The sequence below is a fragment of the Choloepus didactylus genome, chromosome Y (genome assembly GCF_015220235.1).
Source record: "Choloepus didactylus isolate mChoDid1 chromosome Y, mChoDid1.pri, whole genome shotgun sequence".
Taxonomy (NCBI): domain Eukaryota; kingdom Metazoa; phylum Chordata; class Mammalia; order Pilosa; family Megalonychidae; genus Choloepus; species Choloepus didactylus.
This window is the reverse complement of record NC_051335.1, coordinates 32,981,932-33,005,219: the sequence shown is the minus strand read 5'-3', so window position 1 is coordinate 33,005,219 and position 23,288 is coordinate 32,981,932. Positions and strand designations below refer to the sequence as shown.

The 23,288-nt window shown below is 40.8% G+C and overlaps 1 protein-coding gene across 2 annotated transcripts; it reads right to left on the bottom strand.

Annotated features, from left to right (window-relative positions):
• Positions 1–847: 847 nt before the first annotated feature.
• Positions 848–20,804, bottom strand: NKRF (NFKB repressing factor). 2 transcript variants are annotated; one of them, XM_037822812.1, is made up of 3 exons: positions 20,200–20,804; positions 7,163–7,293; positions 848–6,082 (listed from the first exon to the last, which is right to left on the bottom strand). In XM_037822812.1, exons 1-3 carry the CDS (start codon positions 20,466–20,468, stop codon positions 4,125–4,127), a joined length of 2,358 nt encoding a protein of 785 aa, XP_037678740.1. In that variant the 5' UTR covers positions 20,469–20,804; the 3' UTR covers positions 848–4,124. The 2 variants fall into 2 exon arrangements, with proteins under 2 accessions (XP_037678740.1, XP_037678741.1); XM_037822813.1 differs by having other exon boundaries at positions 848–5,437.
• Positions 20,805–23,288: the final 2,484 nt, after the last annotated feature.

The window sequence follows — 23,288 nt, the reverse complement described above, 5'->3', positions numbered from 1 at the left end:
ATACCACCTTCTAAAAAGCCCTAGCTTAAGTACAAACAGTATCAAAACTATTATGAAATAGTGTTTTAAATCCTATGTAACGTTTGGGAGGTATCTTAATCATCTTGTTCAAACAAAACACTGCTTTCTTCTGAGGAGCAGCCCAGCTCATTTTATTTATTTATTTTTTTTTTTTTAATCATCATTTTATTGAGATATATTCACATACCACGCAGTCATACAAAACAAATTGTACTTTCGATTGTTTACAGTACCATTACATAGTTGTACATTCATCACCTAAATCAATCCCTGACACCTTCATTAGCACACACACAAAAATAACAAGAATAATAATTAGAGTGAAAAAGAGCAATTGAAGTAAAAAAGAACACTAGGTACCTTTGTCTGTTTGTTTGCTTCCCCTACTTTTCTACACATCGATCCATAAACTAGACAAAGTGGAGTTTGGTCCTTATGGCATTCCCAATCCCACTGTCACCCCTCATAAGCTACATTTTTATACAACTGTCTTCGAGATTCATGGGTTCTGGGTTGTAGTTTAATAGTTTCAGGTATCCACCACCAGCTACCCCAATTCTTTAGAACCTAAAAAAGGTTGTCTAAAGTGTGCGTAAGAGTGCCCACCAGAGTGATCTCTCGGCTCGTTTTGGAATCTCTCTGCCACTGAAGCTTATTTCATTTCCTTTCACATCCCCCTTTTGGTCAAGAAGATGTTCTCCATCCCACGATGCCGGGTCTACATTCCTCCCCGGGAGTCATATTCCACGTTGCCAGGGAGATTCACTTCCCTGGGTGTCTGATCCCACGTAGGGGGGAGGGCAGTGATTTCACCTTTCAAGTTGGCTTAGCCAGAGAGAGAGGGCCACATCTGAGCAACAAAGAGGCATTCAGGAGGAGACTCTTAGGCACAAATACAGGGAGGCCTAGCCTCTCCTTTGCCCAGCTCATTTTAAAGAGAAAAGGATACTTGTGAAAACTCATCACCTCTTGGTACTTCTTTTGGGGGCTAAATGAAATTAAGCTAAGTCCTCTGCCTTTGAGACATGGTACATAAAGTAAAATGTACTACACTGAAGACTACATTAATGGATTTATTTCAACTGGGGGCAACTTCCTTACATGTGCTTAATATTTTCCCTCAGTTCCTATTTTTTGCTTCAAGGTAGAACCACATTAAATTGATCTTTATTGGTGGATGAGTTTTACATTAACTTTTTCATACTACTGTGGCCCGAGTATCTTAAATATTTTGACACTGTTGGGCATACTTGAAAATATTTAAGGTGAGATTGGGAATGGAGAGATTTAAAACCTTTTCTTTTGTACACCTCCTGAAAAACACTATTCCCAATCTCTTTTATAAGATGACCCTTCTAAAAACTCAAGACAGACAAGCTGACACGCCAAAGCATCATACCCATGGTCAAAGGCACCACAAACCATTCATTTGAACATTGAACACTAATTTGCATTTTTCCCCTTAAAATTTTTTTTACAAAGACTACAGACTGCCTGCATGTAGTAATTATAACTAAGTTAACTAAAATGGATGTGAGAGGTTCCTTTTCAAATGGCTGTCAGATTTGAACTTGTCTTCAATCCTGCACCTGCTGATGTAGGGAAGGGGCAATGATGAAGAACCAAAGTTGTAATTAGAGTCCTTTATTTAGGACCCATTGCCAGCTTCAGGGGTTACTCATAGCAAAGTGAATGCATTGTATACTACTAAAAAAAGAATCCCAATGGAATGCATGAAATTTCCATTCATTTTGTAATCAGGGAAAAAATTATCAGAAGTAGATCTACGAGACTCAATGCTACATTTAACTGAAAGCAGAACTTCCTCAGTATTTTAATATTTAAGTAATTCAAATAAAACTTGAAACTGCTCATTTACCTGTGCATGTTTTATAGCCAAGTTGTCAGGTTAAAAATGGCTGCTATTTCAAAGAAAGGGAAAACACAGGAACCGACTAAAAGGGGACAAACTAGAACAGTAAGGTTGGCAGCCATTCATTCTTGCCAATCCCACATCTCAACATATTTTATTTTCAAGCAGATTTAAGTGACTTTGCCCTGATTCTGCATCAATACCAAAGCTGACCTAAGCAGTTAGGAAATCTGGCCCCTCGAATCCGGGAACCGAATTTGTATATTCTCAGCCCAATTATTTGAGCTTTCTAATCACATTACTATTCTGTTCTGTTGGACTCATCTAATCAAACCAGTATTATATGTAACATTTTCCTACCTTCCCCCCCCCAAAAAAAAATCACTGTGGAAAGAGGAAAGAAATGAGTCAAGATGTCATGCCCTTAAGCTCCCTCCTTCAAAGCCACAGAGAAGTGAAGACTGGCTTTTCTAATTTTAATTGAACCACAGATTCTTAAGGTTGGAATAAACCTTGCAGATAAAAGAAAAAAATTTTAACGTCTTATAAAATTTTAAAAGATTGAAGCTTAATTCTCTTTGCCATTGTTAAAATACCCAATTTCTCTTCCTACCAACATTAGGGAAGTCTACAATACTGTAGGAAGAAAGGTAGCAGAAAGTTAATATCAAGCACTGTGCTAGTCATTGTAGGTGACTACCAGTTACCGAGATCCAGGTGCAAAAGTTAATCCCTTTACATCTTAAAAATATTGATTTAACTACAGTGGACAGCCTCCTAATGGCACATATAAATAAGGAGAGGAAAGGAAATTACTTTACTGTTTATCATGGGCCAATTACATGTCAAGGATGGTGCCAAATATTTTAGACACCATAAACAACCTAATTGTTACAAAGAGCATTTCACCGGAGGTGTTCATCAATATTAATATTCATCTGTGCTTTTATAGGTGAGGTTATACTTGATTTATCTGAGATACAAAAACAAAATCAAGTAAAAGTGAACAGCCTGAGATTTGGTTGCAGCCAGCATGTCAGTCCTTGGGAAAAATGCGATGGGTGACTGATTAGCTCTTCCTATCTGCTAAATCATTATATTCATCAATGTGCTCTAGTGTTGAAATATTTTGTGCAAATACTACTTCCCTTCTCCAAAGACCCAAAGTGTTGCTACTTGGCTGCTACCCAGAAATAAGTACACCACCATTTTGATCAACTTCAGCTCCTCTTTATTCAGGAAGCATACACTATTTCATTTTATACATTTTTTTACATTCCAGAAATAAGCAAAAATAGCAGTTTTAAATATGTTACAAAGTTGGCTTTTGGAGTTTAGTAAGCTTTTTGAGAGAGGGACCAGTCAACTGACCTTTTCATCAAAGCACCAATGTATCTTCAATCTTTTACCAAGCTCTACCACAGTTGTGGTTGCTCTGGATGTGCTATACATCCAAACCATATGAAAGCTATAAGGGAGAGTTGCTGTGAGTCTCTCTACAAGGCACCAAGAACAAACAGTTCAAGCTTCCTTTCTTCAGATTGAATTGGACAGTTTTTGAATCCTTTCAATTGCTCTCTCAAGTAGTGCTCTCTCAGTATGAAGACTAGAATTTATTAAAACCCATATATCACAAGATACAGTAAATCACTTCCAATATTCTGAAAACCACATGGTAGAAGTTATAAATAAATGAACACTAAAGTTACTTCAAGAAAGTTTTACATCGTTTAGTTGGTAAGGACATTTACACATACAACACAATTTACTGTTAAACATCCTATAACTAGCTTCACACGAAGATGGAAATAGATAATACAAAATGATCTGACATTTTCAGTCATTCTGGAATTAAGACTACAATTTTTTTTGTAGTCAATATCAACTTTACATATTGTTGCAGATTGCTGTGCTATGCCCTTTAAAATGAGAATTTTTTTCTGAGAGTAAAATTCCACTTGGGTATATGTTCTTGCCTGAGCAAACCACTAAAATCTGAGGGACACAGCAATATCAAAGACACAAACAGTAACTGCACAATATCTTCTGGATTAAGCTAAAACAAGTGGAGAGAATTCTTTGAGTTCCTGGATCTAATAAAGCACTATATGAAATGAACAAGGTGAAACATCTTAAGAATGAATATACTCTGCAACCAGAAAATGTAGCATTTCTTTCTCTGATTCACAAATAGCAGTTTTAGGCATTTAGAAAATAAATTAGTAAGATCTCAATTTGCTTGAGGCATAACAAGCTCATAATGCCCCACCTGGCCTTCCTGTTTGAGCTGATCAAGTAAGTCTTCCTTCCGTCTTTTTCTACCTACCACCAGGTACCTATCATGGCCCACTCCATGGGACTTACTCTTAAGACCATACTTCTGAGCAATCTGATGTATTTGCTTCCGCTCATCATTAGTCAGCTCTGTCGAGAAAGTCAAATCTGTGTGGCTCTCAGAGCGGGCATAGTTTCTGATGATCTGTTCAATATCTCTCTTGGCAATTTTATTTACCCTCTCAACATCAAGACCAAGTCCTTCCCGCTTATGCTGCTCTTTGACCGAAATGGGCTCCCGTATTCCCTCGCCAGATTTACCTAAACCACCACCCGTCCAACCCATCTTTCTCAGCAGCTGATTTCCTATGTTGTCTTCTCTGATTTGTTGTTTATAAGCCTCCTCTGCTGAACGGCCCTGAATTTCATTTCTTGAAATCACATCTTCAACAGCTCCTTTCTTCAAGTTGTTAATGACAGTTGGCTGGGTCTTTTTGAGGGTCTTCACAGCTTCCCCAGCAGCTTCATATTTGACAGTTTTCTTCACTCCAACTGCTTCTGCAATTACTTCGCTCTCTAAAATCACCTTGCATTTCCACCGGAGGCCTGTCATTCTTTCATAGACGTATTCAACTGTCATTCGGTTAAACTGAGCTGTGTCATTCAGCGTGCACACAGGATTTGAAGAATTCTCATAAACAACAAGATCCTTTATATCTTTCTTCTTTCCGGATCCCCTGGGTGAAGAGCCAGTTTGGCATTGTGAACTTTTGACAGATGGGTAAGTGGGCTGTGTTTTTTGAAGAATTTTCAAAGCCTCATCAGCAGCTGCATGTTTACTTGTTTTTTTGGTTCCATAACCTTCAGCTAAGCAGTGATCTTGCAAAAACACTCGACAACGCCATGTGCGATTTGGCATCATCTCATATTTGTATTCAACTGACATTTTGTTGTATGAGGCAGAATTGTTAAGGATACCAATAGCATCATTTGCATTTTCTGTAAGAACAAAATTGGTCCAGTGTTTGGCTGAAGCATTAAAAATCGGCTGCCCAGAAGCATCTTTAGCCAGGACCACCAACTCTTCTGGAGGTTTTAGAGCTGGAGGAAACTCATATGAAGGCATGCCAATCTGACACACCACAAGGTCCTCTCCAATTGTGTGCTTGAATTTCCGTCGCACAACTCTAACTTCAATACGTTTCTGCAAGAGTTTTACAGCTAGCTCAGTAGCTCGATCCCTGGACCCGTTCTTGCTGCCAGCATAACCTGTAGTTAAGTAGATATTTTGGCATCTAACTTCGCAAGCGTAACCATCTGTTAGAAGTTTTTTATTTTTGGGGATGTCAGCAGGAGGGATTTCTTTTAAAGGAGCATATATATACTCAGGATTTGTCTTACATGCCTGAATACAACGAGTTAGCATATATGTATAATTAATTTTATCAGATCCAGAAGTCATCTCTGGATTAGAAAGATTCTTCCAGATGGTCGCTGTTAATTTTTCAATAAAATACTGCTTCTCAGCTACCACTGACTCAGGAAATGTCTGTGATGGTGAAGGTTCAGGAGCTGACTGAGAGTTTGCCTGTTGTGACGTGCTGCTTGGGGCAGGGTTCCCACTGTCAAAATACATGTTGGCTGTCACAGGCTTGTCTTTGGTGAAAATAAATCCTGATGAATCACAATACTGAGAATTCCCATCTTGTATACTGAAAGAGTCTTGAGTATAATCTTGGTAGATGTCTCTTGGCATGCTGGCAAAATGTGTTTGTTCATTTACCTCTTTTGTTTGAGAACCATAAGGATCTTCCTGTCTTTCATCTTTTGAACTACTAGCTACAAAATGTACAGGCTCAAAACGAGGTCTCGCATGGAATTTGGAACCGGCTTGCTTTTTAGGAGGATTTTGACCTATAGAATGAGTGAAATTTACAATTCATTAAAAAGGGAATATTTCAAAAGAACCAAGCAGGAAAATAGTACCAACCATATCATTTGCAAGCTGCATTGTTGGTACAAGAAACTTCCCCATCACAGAAACTTCAGGTCTTTTTAGGTGAGGGGACTCAAATATCAATGTAAGATTTCAGCATAAGGAGGGATGTTCCCCATCTTTCCACACGTAAGGGAAGACTCTTGTTAGGAAATATGCCATTGAATCAAGTATGCAGGTCACCACCATGCATGACTGGTAGATGCTTTTGCATCTAATGAGTTAAAGCACAGGTGAAGTGTACTCGGAGTAAGAGGTTGTTCCAGTACAATCTCATATCACCTATGCTGCAAAGGGCACTTCTTACGGAAAAGAGCACGTCTTATGGATTGCAAGTGGAACAGATGGCTCTAAAGCAACAGAGATGATGACCGGAGGCATTTTACAAACCCTTCCTCTTTTGAATCAGAAGTGAATGGCGTTTTACCTAGTTGTGACTAAAAATCAAATAAAAGTAATCACCAAAAGATTCCAAAGGTTTTTGACCTCAAAATCTTAGTTCTGACCTAGTCTGCACAAAAGGGTGTCTGTTATATTTTATGTCTAGAAGAAACAATGGCTGGGATCCAATGAGTTATGGGAGATATCAAATGTAAAGCTGTGGAAGAACTCTCTGTTGAGGCTATACCAAACACTAGAGCTTCCTCCCTATAACCTGTTCAGTAAAAAACTGGTCCATCTTGGACCTAAGAGGATTTAGCTACTTAGATAGCAAAATAATCACAGTAGAAAACTGTTCTATTTAGAGGGAGGTACCATGGTATGGACTTCAAGAATAACATTATAGTCTTACTTTGGTATTCTTAATTTTAGTTCTAGTTAGCATCCTCAAAACACACACACATACACACACACACACAAACCATAAATAACCGAAACTTAAAACTCTTTTCCATTTGTGTAAGACTGAACACTATTTAAAATCATATATCACATTCATAGCAGTAAAAAAAATGGTATTTCTTCAAATCCCACCTTTCAGAAAAGAGTATACTCACCATCACATGTTGAGAGGTGGCGTTTTTGACCTTTGGAGGGCTTGGACAGCATCAGATCATATGAAGGCATGTCCCCAATATCGATACCTTCAGCCATTTGGAGAATTTTTTCCATCAAGCGTGGACTGTACCTATTTAAATCAATATAATCTACAGTTAAAACAGATAATGTTGTTGCTGTTTTTAAAGCTTCTAAATGAGCCAGTCTTACAATTGCCCCCATAGGACCTTATCACCCGAGTAACTTAGACATAAAACTGAAGAATATACCCTAAAACTTTTTACCTATCATATTTTTCCCCTATCAAGTGAGTAATTATGTTACTATTATTAGGGATCAAACTTTTTCAGCATAAACAGAAGACATACAAATATAAAATCAAGAAATTTAAGGAAAGACCTTATCTTTAATTTGAACTGAAAATATCAGTATAAACTCATGATTTTTCTCTAATTTAAATATTTCTCTCTATATATTTCTATGCATGCATATAGAGAAAGATAAATAACTCTCGCTTGGTCCAGTGAAAAGGCCTAGAAGTAATAAGAATGTTAAGAGTTGCTGGGTTGTTAATGTCCAGATTGCAGTCTCTTATCATTTCCCACTAAAAGGAATCAGGGTCCTTAGAGAAATGGCTGATCCCAGGTCAGGAGCAGGAAATGTTATTAAGATGGGCCTGGGAGATCTTCTTGTGCCTGGAAAAAAGAAAACTGTCAAAGACCACAGGGTTGTGTCAAAAGGAATAAGAAGTCAATTTGGAGACTCCAACAGGCAAAAGTGAGCCAATCTGAGTATACGGATAATAACCGACATGGACTGAACAAAACACAACAAATATTTTAAAAATCCATGAGTTCATAATGCTACTTCAAAGCTCATTAGGGGTCACCTTTGGAGAGGATGGTAAGGAATCAAGTCATTATTCTGAAAGAAGTATTAAAGGATGAAAGCAAGCATTTATCTTGCATTTTCCTGTACAGACTGTATCTCAGAGCAACCAAAAAGTTGATGAGGGAAAAATCTCTTTTACAGCAGCATTCCAGCTAATAAATGAATGATGGGCTACTACCATTATGCAATGCATAATGAAATAATAAATCCAGGCAATGATCATCAATGGCTGCTGAAACTATTAGGAGAAAAGTTGGTGGGGAAGAACCCAGAAATAGACTGTCCTAGTTTGCTAATGCTGCAGAATGCAAAACACCAGAGATGGATAGGCTTTTATAAAACGGGGGTTTATTTCACTACACAGTTACAGTCTTAAGGCCACAAAGCATCCAAGGTAACACCTCAGCAATCGGGTACCTTCACCGGAGGACGGCCAGTGGTGTCCGGAAAACCTCTGTTAGCTAGGAAGGCAGCTGGCGTCTGCTCCAAAGCTCCGGCCTCAAAACGGCTTTCTCCCAGGACATTCCTTTCTAGCTTGCTTGCTTCTCTTCAAAACATCACTCCCAGCTGCACTCTCTTTTCTCTCTTTGAGTCAGCTCATTTATATAGCTCCACCAATCAAGGCCCACCCCGAATGGGTGGGGCCACGCCTCCATGGGAACATCTCATCAAAATTATCTCCCACAGCTGGGTGGGGCACACTCCAAGCAAATCTAACCAACACCAAAACTTCTGCCCCACACAAGACTACAAAGATAATGGCATTTGGGGGACACAATACACTCAAACCGGCACATAGGCCAACACAAATATGCTCAAATGATTGTGACAAAGACGCAAAAGCAATTCAGTGGAGGAAGGATAGCCTTTTCAACAAGTGGTGCGGGAGCAATTGTACATCCATAAGTTAAAAAAGTGAACCTCACATCTTATACAAAAATTAACTTAAAATCCATCACAGACTTAAATGTAAAATATAAAACTGTTAAAGCTTTTAGGGGAAAAAAAACAGGAGAAAATCTTGAGGATCTAGAGCTAGGCAAACAGTTTTTAGACGAAACCAAAAGCATGATCCACAAAAGGAAAAATTAATCAAATGGACTTCATCAAAATTTAAAACTTCTGCTCTCAAAAGACCCTGTGAAGATATGGCCTCTCTCTCTAACCCAAATTCTACAAATAAACCCACTACCCTCCCTGCTATGTGGGACATGACTCCCAGGGATGAGCTTGGCCCTGGCATCGTGGGATTGACAATGTCTTCTTGACCAAAAAGGGGAAGAGAAATGAAACAAAATAAAGTTTCAGTGGCTGAGAGATTTCATATAGAGTTGAGAGGTCATTCTGGAGGTTACTCTTATGCAAGCTTCATCCAGATATTGCAAATTGCCACAGTATGCCAAGCCCCAACCAACAGCATTCCTGAAAACCCTAGAGAATACCCTGGGCTCTATCTAAGACTCTATAAAAGTTTTACCTATTATTTTTTCAGAAACTTAAAGCCTCCAGACAGCTCCTATGCTAGATAAGCCCTGAAGCCAGAGGTACCAGTCTCCCCAAGAACATCAAACAGTTTCATTCCTCTACCCCATAATGAAAACACCCCTTTTCAGCACAAAGACGTTAGAATGGTCATTGCCCAGATATCCCTGAAGATTGAGAGAATGATCAAATGAGAGGGAGGAGGTGTAATTGAGAAGTTAGGACTTAACAAATGATTATGACTACTGACTCATATAGACATTTCTTTTTAGTTTCTAGTGTCTTAGAATAGCCAGAAGAAAACAACTGAAATTGTTGAACAGCAATCCAATAGCCTTGATCTTTAATAATGATTGTATAACTATGTAAAACCTATATAAAATTATATAACTATATAAAAACCTTGTGATTGACACCCCCTTTATCCTGTGTATGGGTAGGTGAGTAATAAAATAAAGACATGCATTAAAAAAAGACCCTGTTAGAGGATGAAAAGACAACTTACAGGCTGGGAGAAAATATTTGCAAACCATATATCCAAAAAAAGATTAGTATCTAGTTAAAGTATACAGATACTAGTATCTATATAAGGATGTCTCAAAACTCAAAAGTAAACAAAAATAATAATAAATCCAATTAGAAAATGGACAAAAGACATTATACCAGTTTGTATATATTATGTCCCCAAGAAAAAGCCATGTTCTTTGATACAATCTTGTGTGGGCAGACATATTAGTGTTGATTATGTTGGAACATTTGGATTAGGTTGTTTCCATGGAGATGTGCCCCATCCAACTGTGGGTGATAACTCTGATTAGATAATTTCCACAGAGGTGTGGCCCCACCCATTCAGCATGGGCCTTGATTAGTTTACTAGAGCCCTATAAAAGCTCAAACAGGAGCAAGCTTGCTCCAGCCAAGAGGGACACTTTGAAGAATGCACAGGAGCTGAGAGAGGAACTGCAGTTTACAGAGACATTTTGGAGACAGCCTTTGAAAGCAGACTTTTGCTCCAGAGAAGCTAAGAGAGGACAAATGCCCCAAGAGCAGCTCAGAGTGACATTTTGGAGAGAAGCTGAAGCCTAGAGAGGAATGTCCTGGGAGAAAGCCATTTTGAAACCAGAACTCCAGAGCAGATGCCAGCCACATGCCTTCCCAGCTAACAGAGGTTTTCCGACACCATTGGCCATCCTCCAGTGAAGGTACCCGATTGTTGATGCATTACCCTGGACACTTTATGGCCTTAAGACTGTAACTGTGTAACCAAATAAAACCCCTTTTATAAAAGCCAATCCATTTCTGGTGTTTTGCATTATGGCAGCATTAGCAAACTGGAACAGACATGAACAGAACATTTCACTAAAGAGGATATACAGATGACAAATAAGCACATGAAAAGTTCAACATCATTAGACTTCAGAGGAATGCCAGTTAAAACCATCGTGAGATCTCACTACACACCTCTAAGAATGGCTAAAATAAAACAGTGGCAACAGTGAATGCTGGCAAGGATGCAGAGAAACTGGATCACTCATACATTGCTGGTGGGGAAGTAAAATGGTACAGTCGCTCGGGAAAACAATCTAGCAGTTTCTTACAGCATTAAACAAGCAGTTACCATATGATCCAGCAACTGCACTCTTGGGTATTTATCCCAGAGATGTGAAAACCTACATTTATACAAAAACCTGGACGTGAATGTTCATAGCAGCTTTACTCATAATGGCTCAAAACTGGAAACAACCCAGATGTCCTTCAATAGGTGAATGGTTAAACTTTGGTACATACACAACGTGGAACACTATACTAAGTTATCAAAACATGCAATGTTGTATATGGGAGGGAGGGAGGTGGGTGCAGTTATAAAAGGGCAACATAAGGGACACTTGTAGCATGAGAACTGTTCAGTATCTTGACTGTAGTGGGGGACACACGAATCAACACATATGATAAATTGTGTAGAAGAAATTTACATTAAATTTTTAAACTTTATCAAAAAATTTAAAAACAATAAATAAAAATTTTTAAGTACAAGTAAAACTGGGGGAATAAGAATAAGAACAGTGGATTATAACAATGTCATTATCCTGGCTGTGATATTACACTATAATTTTGCAAAAGGTTACCATCGGGGGAACCAGAAAAGAATACAGGGTATTTCTCTGTATTATTTCCTAAAACTGCATGGGAATCCACAATTATTTCAATAAAAATTTCAATTTAAAAAGTTGATGGGGGACTTTATAATCTTAATATCACTAAAAGTGGGACAACCAAACATGTGACTCTGAAGGTGATACAATGGGACATTCACAGCACTATCAACTATTCTTGGCCTCCAAATAATTGAACCTGAAATTTAATCAAGCCCCTAACTCCAAGTTTATAGGAAATTTGGGGGAAAGAGAAACACGTTATATACCACCGCAAGGGCATAATCTGTCAACTCCAGAATGAAGGAAGCCACTATATGACAACCCAGTTTCTTCATCAAATAAAAAGCATGAAAATAAAAGGAGAGAGGGAACACTTTTTACAGGTTAAAGGAGACAGATCAATCAAATGCAATACGTGAAACTTGTTTGGCTCCTGAATCAGACAAACCAACTGTAAAAAAAGGTACTTTTGAGACAAATGGAGAAAACTGAACAAGGACTAAACATTGGATGATATTAAGAAATTACTCTTAATTGTGTTGAGTGTGAATAATGGTATTGTGACTCTACTTTTTAAAATCTTGAAACATTTGTAGGTGAAATGATGCCAGGATTTTCAATATACTCCAGACCACCTCCCACAAAAATCTGGGGACAGGAGAGATGAAACAAGGAGAGCATGACAGACTATTGATAATTGCTGAAGCTGAGTGATGGGTACCTGGGAGTTCATTAAACTCTTCTCTCTACTTTTGTGTTTGTTTGAAATTTTCCATAATAAAAAGTTTTAAAAGACCCACTTTTAAAAATAGCTCCTATGAAGCAGATTGGCTGATTGATGGAATATCATTTTACTGCAGAGAAACAAAAACACAGGCTCAAGTGAAGTAAGTTTTTGTTATCATGGAGACCTGTCATGCTCTTCCTACCTTCAGAGCCTTGCCAGGCCTGTGACCAATAGAGACTCCTAGTGGCATTTGGGAAGAAAGTCTGAAAGTGAGAAACTATCACAACTTTATTTGAATAGTTTCTGAATGTGAAAGAAGGTTAACATTTTCCATTTTCAGCACAAAAGGTTCTATACCCATCAGATATCTTTCCTTACAGAGCAGTCACACTTGGTGGCCTTCCCTGACAGCTTACCAGAAGCTAGCTCAGTTGCAACCTGTACTTCTACTGATAGCTGCTGCTGCTGCTTCTAACACCAGTGTTTAAAAACCAAGAGTACCTTTATTTTCATTTACTATTATCTTAACTTTGGAAAGCATAGCCTAAAATGTCAGACATTCTATATCCCACTTCCATTCCGATTTGGGAGTCCAATTTCCAAGGCTATGAAATGAAAGCAAAAGAATATGAAAGTGAGATGACGCCTACAAATCTTAAAACTGGTCATACCACCTTTGCTACCAAAACTGGTACTGCAACTAAGCCACTCACTTTGAATTTCAGTCAAAATTGCTCTCCAGACCTTCAAATCTGATTCCAAACATGATGTGCAAATATAAATGACATGTATATCATACAGCGTGCCTGCACGATGGATGCATTAGCTGCTCACTCCATAGGCACTCTCTCCGAGTTTTCTTCCGGCATTAGTAATGATTATTCCTACTTACTGTTCCTTATTCATTATGTCTGCCACAAAATGAAACATTGCCCATAGGCTATAAAAATAAACCTTTGCGTAGGCTGCCACCACAGTCAGCTTCTAGGTCCTTTATTAGGAAGCCCTAACACTAAAGAAGCCCAACCAGCCTGAGCAATTTAATGGAAAAGACAGGCTAGTACTTAACACTTTTCTAGTTAAAGAACAGTACTTATAATAATGAAGAGTCTTTAATAAGGCCACTAGGATTTCATTCCTATTTCTAAAGTTCTCCAGAGAGTAGCTATCCAGGAATAAAGAACTGGTTCCACAAACCTGAAATAAGCCAAGGTGGCAGAATTTTCATTACTCAGTTTTCCACGGGGTATTTTTTTCATAATGTATTTAAAAGTAAACCTTTATTTCAGAAAATTTAGAAAACCCACAAAGAAAAGCACCTCCAATACCAACCCCTGATAACTTCTTTAATGTTTTGGAGTTTACCTTTTATTCCTTTTTCTATGATTTCTCTACCTCTACCACCACCATCACTACCACCACCACCCCTGAAAAAATGTCATTATTAGACCATCTGTGTTGATTTGCGATCTGGAAGGGGTTTTTTGTTTTTAATTTACTGTATCACAAGCATTTTCCCCATGTCATTACCACATGAGTTTTAATGCCTATACAGTATTCTATTTTATGGAGGGACCATGATGTAAAGTATCATTAAGGTAAATCTAATGTAATAACTTTAAGATGCACACATATTCTGTATTTGTCTGTTAACTAACCTATTTGGTTAGAAATGCTCAGAAAAGAAATGCTCAGACTCAACAGGTCTTTACAGTTCTCAAAGGGAGCTTATAATATACTGAGCTTTTGGAAACCAGGATGCCATCTGCTTTCGTTTCCCAGCTGCTAAAACAAATACCATGTAATGGGTTGGCTTAAACAATGGGAATTTATTGGCTCACAGTTTTGAGGTTAGGAGAAGTCCAAACCCAAGGCCTCAGCAAGGTGATGCTTTCTCCCTGAAGACTGTGGCAATGTGGGGCTGGCTGCTGGCGATCCTTGGTCCTTGGCTTTTCTGTCACATGGCAATGTACATGGTCGTGTCCTCTTCTTGCTCCTCCAGGTTCAGTTAACTTCCAGCTTCTGACTGCTTCTCGTAGCTTCTCCTTCTATGTCCAATTTCCTTTGCTTATAAGGACTTCAGCCACATTGGATCGAAGCCCACCCTCATTCAGTTTGGGCACACTTTAACACCTTCAGAGGTCCTAGTCACAAATGGGTTCACACCCACAAGGCCAGGGGTTGGGAGCAGAATATGCCTTTTGTGGAGGACATGATTCAATCCCAAACAGTCTGCCCTCTGAACCCCCAAAAGACATGTTCTTCCCACATGCAAAATACACTCATTCCATCACAACATCCTAAGAACCTTAAGTCATTTCAGTAACAATGCTAAGTACAAAGTCTCATCAAAATCGGTTATGGAGATGATCCATCCTGGGGCAAGATTCCTGTCTGATCGACCTGTGAAACCCAGAAAACAAATTATCTGCTTCCAATATACAATGGCAGGACAGGCATAGGATAAACATTCCCATATTGGAAGAGAGAAATCGAAAGGAAAACAGGGGTCGTGGGTCCCAAACAAGTTTGAAACCAAGCAGAGCAAACTCCATTAGATTTAAAGGTCTGAACGTCATCTATGGATTGATGTTTTGTCCTTTGGGCCTGATGGGAAGCAGACCCAACCCTTCCAACCACTGGCACAGCAGCCAAGCTCTCCTAGAACACTAGGGTGAAGTCTCCACCCTCTCTGAGCATTAGGGTGGTAGCACTCTCCCTGAACAACGGGGCACAGGGCCTGCCCCCCTCCAAGCAGCGGGGCAGATGGCCTGCCTGCTCCAAGTGCAGGGACAGACCTGCCCTTTCCATACACGTGGGTGGGCCTGCCCTCTTGGCCTGAAGAGATCTTTTGGGTCCAGACCTTTGCTTCCATGGTCCTGCCCTTGAAGCATTCTTCCTTCAACTTGTCTCTTTTAGTGCAGGCTGGCAGTGGTCCTGCTCATACAAATTTTACAAATATCCTGTTGGCTTTGCATGCAGTACAAGCAGGTCCAAACCATCGGACAATAGAACCTTCCACAGATCCTTCCTGGATAACTGAATCTCCAATCCTGACTTCCACTGAAATGGCTGATTGGATCCATGTTCTGCCACAGGCTCTTAGCAAAAGGTTGTTCAGTTAAACTCACGTGGAACCCTGTCCTCTGGGGACTTACTTCCTGAAAGCTCAGGGAGGTCTCTAATAGAGCCGCTTTTGGTCCCAGATAGAGCCACTACCTGGATAGGCTGAGAATTTTCAATATCATTAGTTTCTGGTCCCTCTGTGCTTAAGAGTTTAATTCTCAGCTTTCCTCTCACACTTAACTATAAGCTGCAAGGAGAAACCAGGCCGCAACTTCTACTTATAGCTTGGAAATCTCCTCAGCTAAATATCCAAATGAATCGCTTTCAAGTTCTGCCTTCCATCCAACATCAGCATACAACTTCACCAAGTTCTCTGCCACTTTATACAAGGATCACCTTTCCTCCGGTTTCTAATAATACAATCATCATTTCCTTCTAAGGCCCCACTGGAAATACCTTTAATATCCATATTTCTACTGACAGTTCATTTGAAGGAATTTAGGCTTTTCCTGTCAAGTACCTCCCATTTCTTCCAGCCTCTACCCACTAACAAATTCCAAAGCCATTTCCTTATTCTTAAGTATTCATCATAGCAGCACCACACTTTCTGGCACCAAAAATTGTTTTAGTTTCCCAACTGATAAAACAAATAGCATACAACGGATTGGCTTAAACAGTGGGAATTTGTTGGCTCACGGTTTTGAGGTTAGGAGAAGTCCAAAATTAAGGCATCAGCAAGGCAATGCTTTCTCCCTGAAGACTGTGGCAATCTGGGGCTGGCTGCTGGCGATCCTTGGTCCTTGGCTTTTCTGTCACATGGCAATGCACATGGTCTTGTCTTCTTTCTCCTCCTGGTTCACTTGACTTCCAGCTTCTGGCTGCCCCCATGGCTTCTCCTTCTGTGTCCAATTTCCTGTGCTTATAAGGACTTCAATCATATTGGATTGAGACCCACACTCATTCAGTTTAGGCACACCTTGACTGACATCTTCAAAGGTCCTATTTACAAATGAGTTCACACCCACGGGACTAGGGGTTGAGACCTGAACATGCCTTTTGTGGGGGATATAATTCAATCCCCAACATCATACAATTGTCCCACCATGCCTAATATACAAAAGATTATTTTTAATGGACAAAGACATCTGTATTAATGAATCTTACACTCTCCGACACATACATGGGTGCATACATGAGAACATAAACCATTACAATATACAATGGCATCTGGAATTAAATATTCAGTTAACAGATGCTTACAAAATAGGTTTAAAATATATTAAACAGCTCCAGTGGGTCCAAATAAAAAAGCTGAGGTTTAAATATTAAGTAAAGTTCAGGGTTTCCAATTCTAAAAATTATTTATTCTAAAGTATTCATGGCTCCTAATGTCCCAAGTGAATAACATAACCAGATTATTGATAAATCTTTCAAAAGCTCCCACCTACACTTCAATAGCTGGTGACTTATGCACTCTAACTAATATGTGAAGTTAGTTTCACGACATGAACCCAGCCAGGATTTACCTTTCAAAAACCAGTCTCCTATTTATGAGGGATCAGAAGAGACAAATAATCAAGATAGCAAAGCTGGTTTCATTTTAAGATATATTTTCCTTATTAATTAATGTCTCATCTAAGTTGAATAGGCCAGGATTCTGCTTCTACTCCTATTTATCAAGAATGACTGGAAAGCAGAATGCTCCAGTTAACCAAACATCCTGCTTTATTATATACTGTCTACAAATTTTTAGGTAAAACTTGCATAGTTCCCTAGAAGTTCATATGAACAATTATTTAAGTTCTGTAGTTGTAGTTGATTAGAAGACTGTACTAATTTTTCATTAGCCACATGATATATATTAGATATTGCTTGCAGAAAAAAATTCTTAACAGGTTGTTTACTTTTATGAAAAACAAATGAAAAGGTGAAGAGACACAATTTCAGCTATTTGGGCTTCCTGGTTGCCTGGACTATGAAGGAAAAAAATGATCAAAAAGATGGGAAAATACTGCTTTATGTTGTGCTATAAAGCAGCGATTCTCAGAGTTAGGCCCCGAATGAACGACATCAGCATCTCCTGGGAACTTGCTAGAAACACAAATTTTCAGGCCCCACCTCAAACCTCCTGAATCAGAAGCCCTAGGGGTGGAGCCCAGTCATCTGTTTTAACAAGCCTTACAGGCGATTCTGATGCTCTCTAAGTTTGAGTACCACTGTTATAAAGTCATAAGAAGATATTCAAACTTGTTCTGGGGAAATCGCCACTATCACTGAAAGGGATGAAACATGGTTTGCCTCTCTGGACACCTGAGCTCCTCCTGGCTTGGTCTTATGATCACGGAATTTTCAGAGATATCCTTGACCCAGGAGTTATTTCAGCCCCAACTAAAATGGAACCCAGAAAGTCGTGTCAGAGGGGGAAAAGTGCAGAGTCCCCTTTTTGCTACCGTTCACAACCTGTTTCAAAAGTCAATGATGAACCTTGAACAACATATTAACAACTTGAGTTTAGAAAGGGCTATTTAACCATGTACTCTGCAGCTCTCTTGAGAAAAAATAGGAGTGTAGAAAACAAGAGCTCTGCCAAAGTCAACATCAGGTATTGCAATATAGATCTTCACCTACCTGAAGACAACAGCTAACATAAAGCCTGCCTTAAGTGGGAGACTGCATTTGGCCCCTAGCTTTCAAGGTTCTTTATTGCCCCTTCCCTTTCTCCTATATTTAAATTGCCAGATATAATTCAAGCATTACTTTTCAGTTAAGCTACTTGATAATCTTAAGGCAATTCTACTGACCTGACTTAACTACAATGTACCATGATGACCACAGTACATATAATATATGTAGCAGCACACAGAGAAAAAACAGTGTGGGTGCATGAGCTATTAACACTGACTACCAATGCCCTGGTTATTGTCAAAGCTGCTGATCTTTGAATGAAATCCTGAGATATGCTGATGTGGTTTGTGTCAGTTAATTGCTTTCACTCCTGGTTTATCCTTCTCAAATGTGGCAGCTGTGTCTCAGTAGAAAGAGCATCAGTATTGACATCAGAAGACCTAGGTCCTAGCCCCAACTGTGGGACCTTGGACAAGTCACCTAACTTTTCAGCCTTCACTGCTTTCGCTAGAAAAATGAGACACCACCTAATTCCCAAGGTTACTGTATTAAATGAAATCATAAATATTTTACATGTTTTGTACATTATAGAGCTATACAGTCATTCAATCCACACACACTTACTGAGCAGTCATTATGCAGCAGGCACTCTTCTAGGCATAGAGATGATCAAGAAAGCAAAAGCCCTTGCCCCAGAGGAGCTTACATTCTAGTGGGAAGGTAAGATGATTAACACAGAGGATGGTTATTCCCCTCCCCCACATAAATTTATTTATTTGTTTTTAGGATTCAGATTCCCCATGGCCTTCTGTGATAGTAAGGAGACCTATGATTACAGGATAAAGGCACCTTTTCAATGGCAAGAACATTGTTAGGCTTAGGTCAATTAAATTGATCTGATATGATTAATTACTGAGGCTTCCCCAGTTGCAACCAATTCCTCCAGTGAAATTCATTCTCCCTGGAGGTAGAAATTATGCTAACCTAGAGAAGTTAGAGAAAATAAATATTTGCGATGAGAGCAAAGCCAGGTATCACACTTAATGCCATGTTCAAAAATTAACGGAAGGAGTGGACAATTGTACTTTTCGTATCTGTTACAGTCATTCCTGGAATTGAATTGGCTGAATCTGATCTCATCATTTTCCAGAATTTCTCATCCTTCCTTATAAAAAACTCACTGTGAGGCAGAAGTGTCAAAAATAAGAAGCCTCCCAGTCTATCAAAAGAATGAGGAGTCTAGTATAGAGCCGATTTGGGGGTTCTGAAGGACAGAGATCCAAGTAGCCTGTTTTTAAAAAATGCGTTGGAACCACACTGCAGTCTCCATTGAATGCAACGAGCTTTCAAAGAGGCCTGTTCTGAATGCACCAGGTTCTAAGAAAGGAAAACAAAACAAAACAACAACAAAAAACAAAACAGTAAACTAAAACCTCACCCAGAGGCTAAATGTTAATTCTTATTCTATTTAGGGTAAAGGAAGGCAATCCGTTTTTACAGTAGATACATCCATTTCTTTGTTTGAGTCCAGACACAATATGCGCAAATCTACCAGCCAGGCGGACCCTGCGGCTCAGAGACTTCACACAAACCGCCTCCCCAGGAGAAGACAGTAAGACTCAGCTGGGGGGCTAAGTAGAGGGTGGTGTTTTATTTAAACGCAATGGAAGAAGACAGTGCTCAGAAAGAGGCTAGGATTAGAGCCGCAGGGTCCTCTCCCCTCCCCCCCCCCCCGCAGGCCCTTGCAGCCCCGACTGTGGAATATTCTCTGCGGATACCGCATCCTTGGAAGGCCCTGCCCAGGTCTGGGACTCTGCTATACATCATCTCCTCCGCCCTCCACCACCACCACCACAACGACCACCCCTCAATAACCCTCTTCCAGGCGCTGCCCTATCTCTATCCCTGGTCCTGGAGGGGCTGCTCCCGCGATCCCCTGCCACCTCGATCGGGCCACCTTCAGCCCAGTAGTGAGCCCTCTGGTGTCCTCCAGCACCTCCGAATCTGCAGCCTCCACGCCCTCATCCCCATCACCAATCCCATCCCCACCCCGTCCCTATCCCGACCCTGATTCCCATCCCTTCCTCACCTGCAGCCCAGGAAAACGTGGTTGGTCCAGGCGGCGGAGAGTGCGAGGAGCTGGTCGAGGGCAGCCCCGGGATAGCTGTGCAGGTGCCGGCAGATGAAGCTGCGCCGCAAAGCCCACTGCCAGTCGCTTTCGTGGCTATAGCGCCACTGCTCCAGCACTGGCTCGGGAGGGGGCGGCGGGAGGGGCGGCAGCGGCGGCGGCGGCGGGAGGGGCGGCAGCGGCGGCGGCGACAGGAAGTCGCCCCCCAACAGCAGACGTCCACCAGCCATCTTCTCCGCCCCCAAGCAGGGACCCCAGGGACGAAGCTGACTGCAGACCGCTGCGGGGCAGGCGGGCGAGGGAGCCGGGGTCCAGTAGGAGGGGCTGGGTGAGGAGGGGCTCGCCGAGGCGCAAAGACCAACTAACAGGGGACTGGAGTGTATGCGTGGGGGTCGACCGTTTAACGGAAAAGGCGAGCACGAGCTCACGTTCCAATGCCGGGGCACACGCCCGCTGCACTCCTCCACGAGTTGGAGACGGAGGGCTCCCGCTGCACACCAACACGCGCCGGGGAGGCCGAGCCAGGCCCCGCTCTCTGCACCTCCACTGACCCGCAGACCCGCGCACTGCACGGGGAAGGAAGTGGAAAAAAAAAAAACCAAAAAAAAAAAACCAACAAACCAACACTCTCTACTCCCCCTCCTCTGGGCTCTATCCTACCTACCCCGCGTGCCACCCGAGGTTGTGAGGGCCCGTGCGCGTGCGCCACTGCTGTTTCCTAACTTCGAAATCCCGTGGAGGAATCTCGCGCGACTTAATGTTTTTCCCTCCTATGACAACCAGTTCGGTCCTTTGACGCACTGTGGTGAGAAACGAAGGGCGGGGACTTCGGAAAGAATTTTAGGGAGATTCGCTTAGGTTCGGGAAAAAAATGGTTCCGTTAAATCCCTGGAAGGCGCTCTCAGATGATTGTTGGTAGCGAATGGTTCGCCCGATGCTTTCCCTGAATGTCTGAGCGGCGCGACAGTGGGACCGTGTCCTTTGAGAGGGATTTAGTTTGGAATTGATTTTACATTTTTTTGGTTAAATGTCAGCTCTCCGAGACACCTTTTCTGCAGAGGATAGCTTGAAAGGCTCCGTGCATCGTGCATCATTAACTTTGTATTTTACTGTGAATGAGTAGAAAGTGAAACGCTTGCGAAGAAAATCATCCACGGCACCGCTTCCCAAGTCAACCACTTTTATCGATCTGTACTCCACTCCAATTGCTGACAAACACAGACATCATTTTTACACAGTTCTAATCACGATTGCAAATAATTCTGTGTTTCATGTAGCATTTTGAAACATGCAAAATATAAAGGGGGGCTAAGGAAGAGGGTTAAAAGCTGTACAGTGGCAAATGGCTAAGTTACTCTGTTAGCAAAACCCCACCCCTTCATCTGCTCGGGTCAGCTCCCTCAACCTGGGCTATTAAAGTACTTAATCAATGAGGGTCTGCCAGCAGGAATTTACACAGCACCTACTGTGTCTTCAGTATAGTAGGAACACAAAGGAAAAGTCAAACAAGGTTTTCTCTCTGTTGTCTTGGAACTGATTGCAATCTCGGGCGGAGAGAAGTAGTTCTGCATAAAACAGTAAATGTCCCACCTGGAGCCTGACCATTGGATGAGGCAGCTTTAACCCATTACCCTCTTTAACTCTTCAGTGACATATTTCTAACTACATGACATATCTTGTGTGTGGGGTTGCATTGGACAGAAAAGACAAGACAGCACTTTTCACACTGTTTCATAATTCTTCATTTCCATGCCTGCCTTTCTCCTTACATAACAAGTGCTTTATCTCTGGATCCACCATAGACAATCATGTTTATTGAAGTAATAGCCTTTGAGGCACTGAATCAAAGAACATGCACGATACTAGGAAGGGATCCTAGAAATCACAAATTTAAGTCATTGTATGAGTGAGAAAAATTAGGGCGGGGAGATGAGACTTGATGAAGGCTGTAGAGGTAATGGCAAAGCTGAGATCAGAATCAAGGCCACCTGACTCCCCAACCAGTGTTCCCCCAGTCACTTGCCATTATATAGCTCTATTTTACTTTCCTTACATGTATCGCCTTTTGAATTCGTTTGTTTACAGTTTGAATATACATTCCATTAAAGTCAGGATCTCATTTGTCTTGCTTTCAGCATCTCCACCTGGCTCTTCTAGGCACTCCATAAATATATGTTGACTTTAAATGAAAGTTTAAATGAATGCAGGCTCTTCCTATTGTCCTGCATGTTGTAAAATTTCATTTTTTGGAGGCTACGTTTCAGGCTGATTCATTATTTTATGATTGGACTAATTTCAGTCTAAGCGGCTAACCTTCTTCAACATCAGCTTTAATTAATTACACATCTTTCCTAGAAAAAGATCTGAGAAAATAATGACTACTTCCTCTCAGCCTGGATTAAAACTTTTCCACCATAAAGGGACAAATCATTGCAATCTGACTTTTTAACTTGGATTACAAGGTGGAAGGCAATGAAACTGATGTAAGAGGCCATCTGCTCTGTACCAGCCACTATGGAATAAAGAGTTTCATCTCTAGCAAACAAAACAAAACAAAAATCTGCATGATCTTCCGTGATCTTCTTTCCATGGTAATCCTTCTGGTCAAAAAAAAGAGGGGTGGTGGTACTCAGCCAGCCTATCTCAGCCCATCCCTTTCTCACAAACCACAGATTGTTTCTCAGTGAGCAGGAATTGAAACCCCTAAGCGGAAGTAGATTAGCCAATGATGGTTGAAATGAAGTGTAGAAGGGAGTGATGATAAAGGCAGCCATTGCAATCCTAAGACAATCCAGAAACCTCTTGTAATCATCCATTCTCCTTCCCTCCATCATCTTTCTCTGCTCTGACACAGGATCCTGTCTGACACTCTAAACACACACACACACACACACACACACACACACACACACACACACACGACTGCTCCAAGCTTCCTTCCCTGTCTTTTCCTATGGGAAAGTCAATGAGTGAAGAAAAGAGGGAAACCTGGATCCTGGCTAAGTGCCACTCCCATGAACTCTCCCAGAAATAAGATCACCAAAACTTCT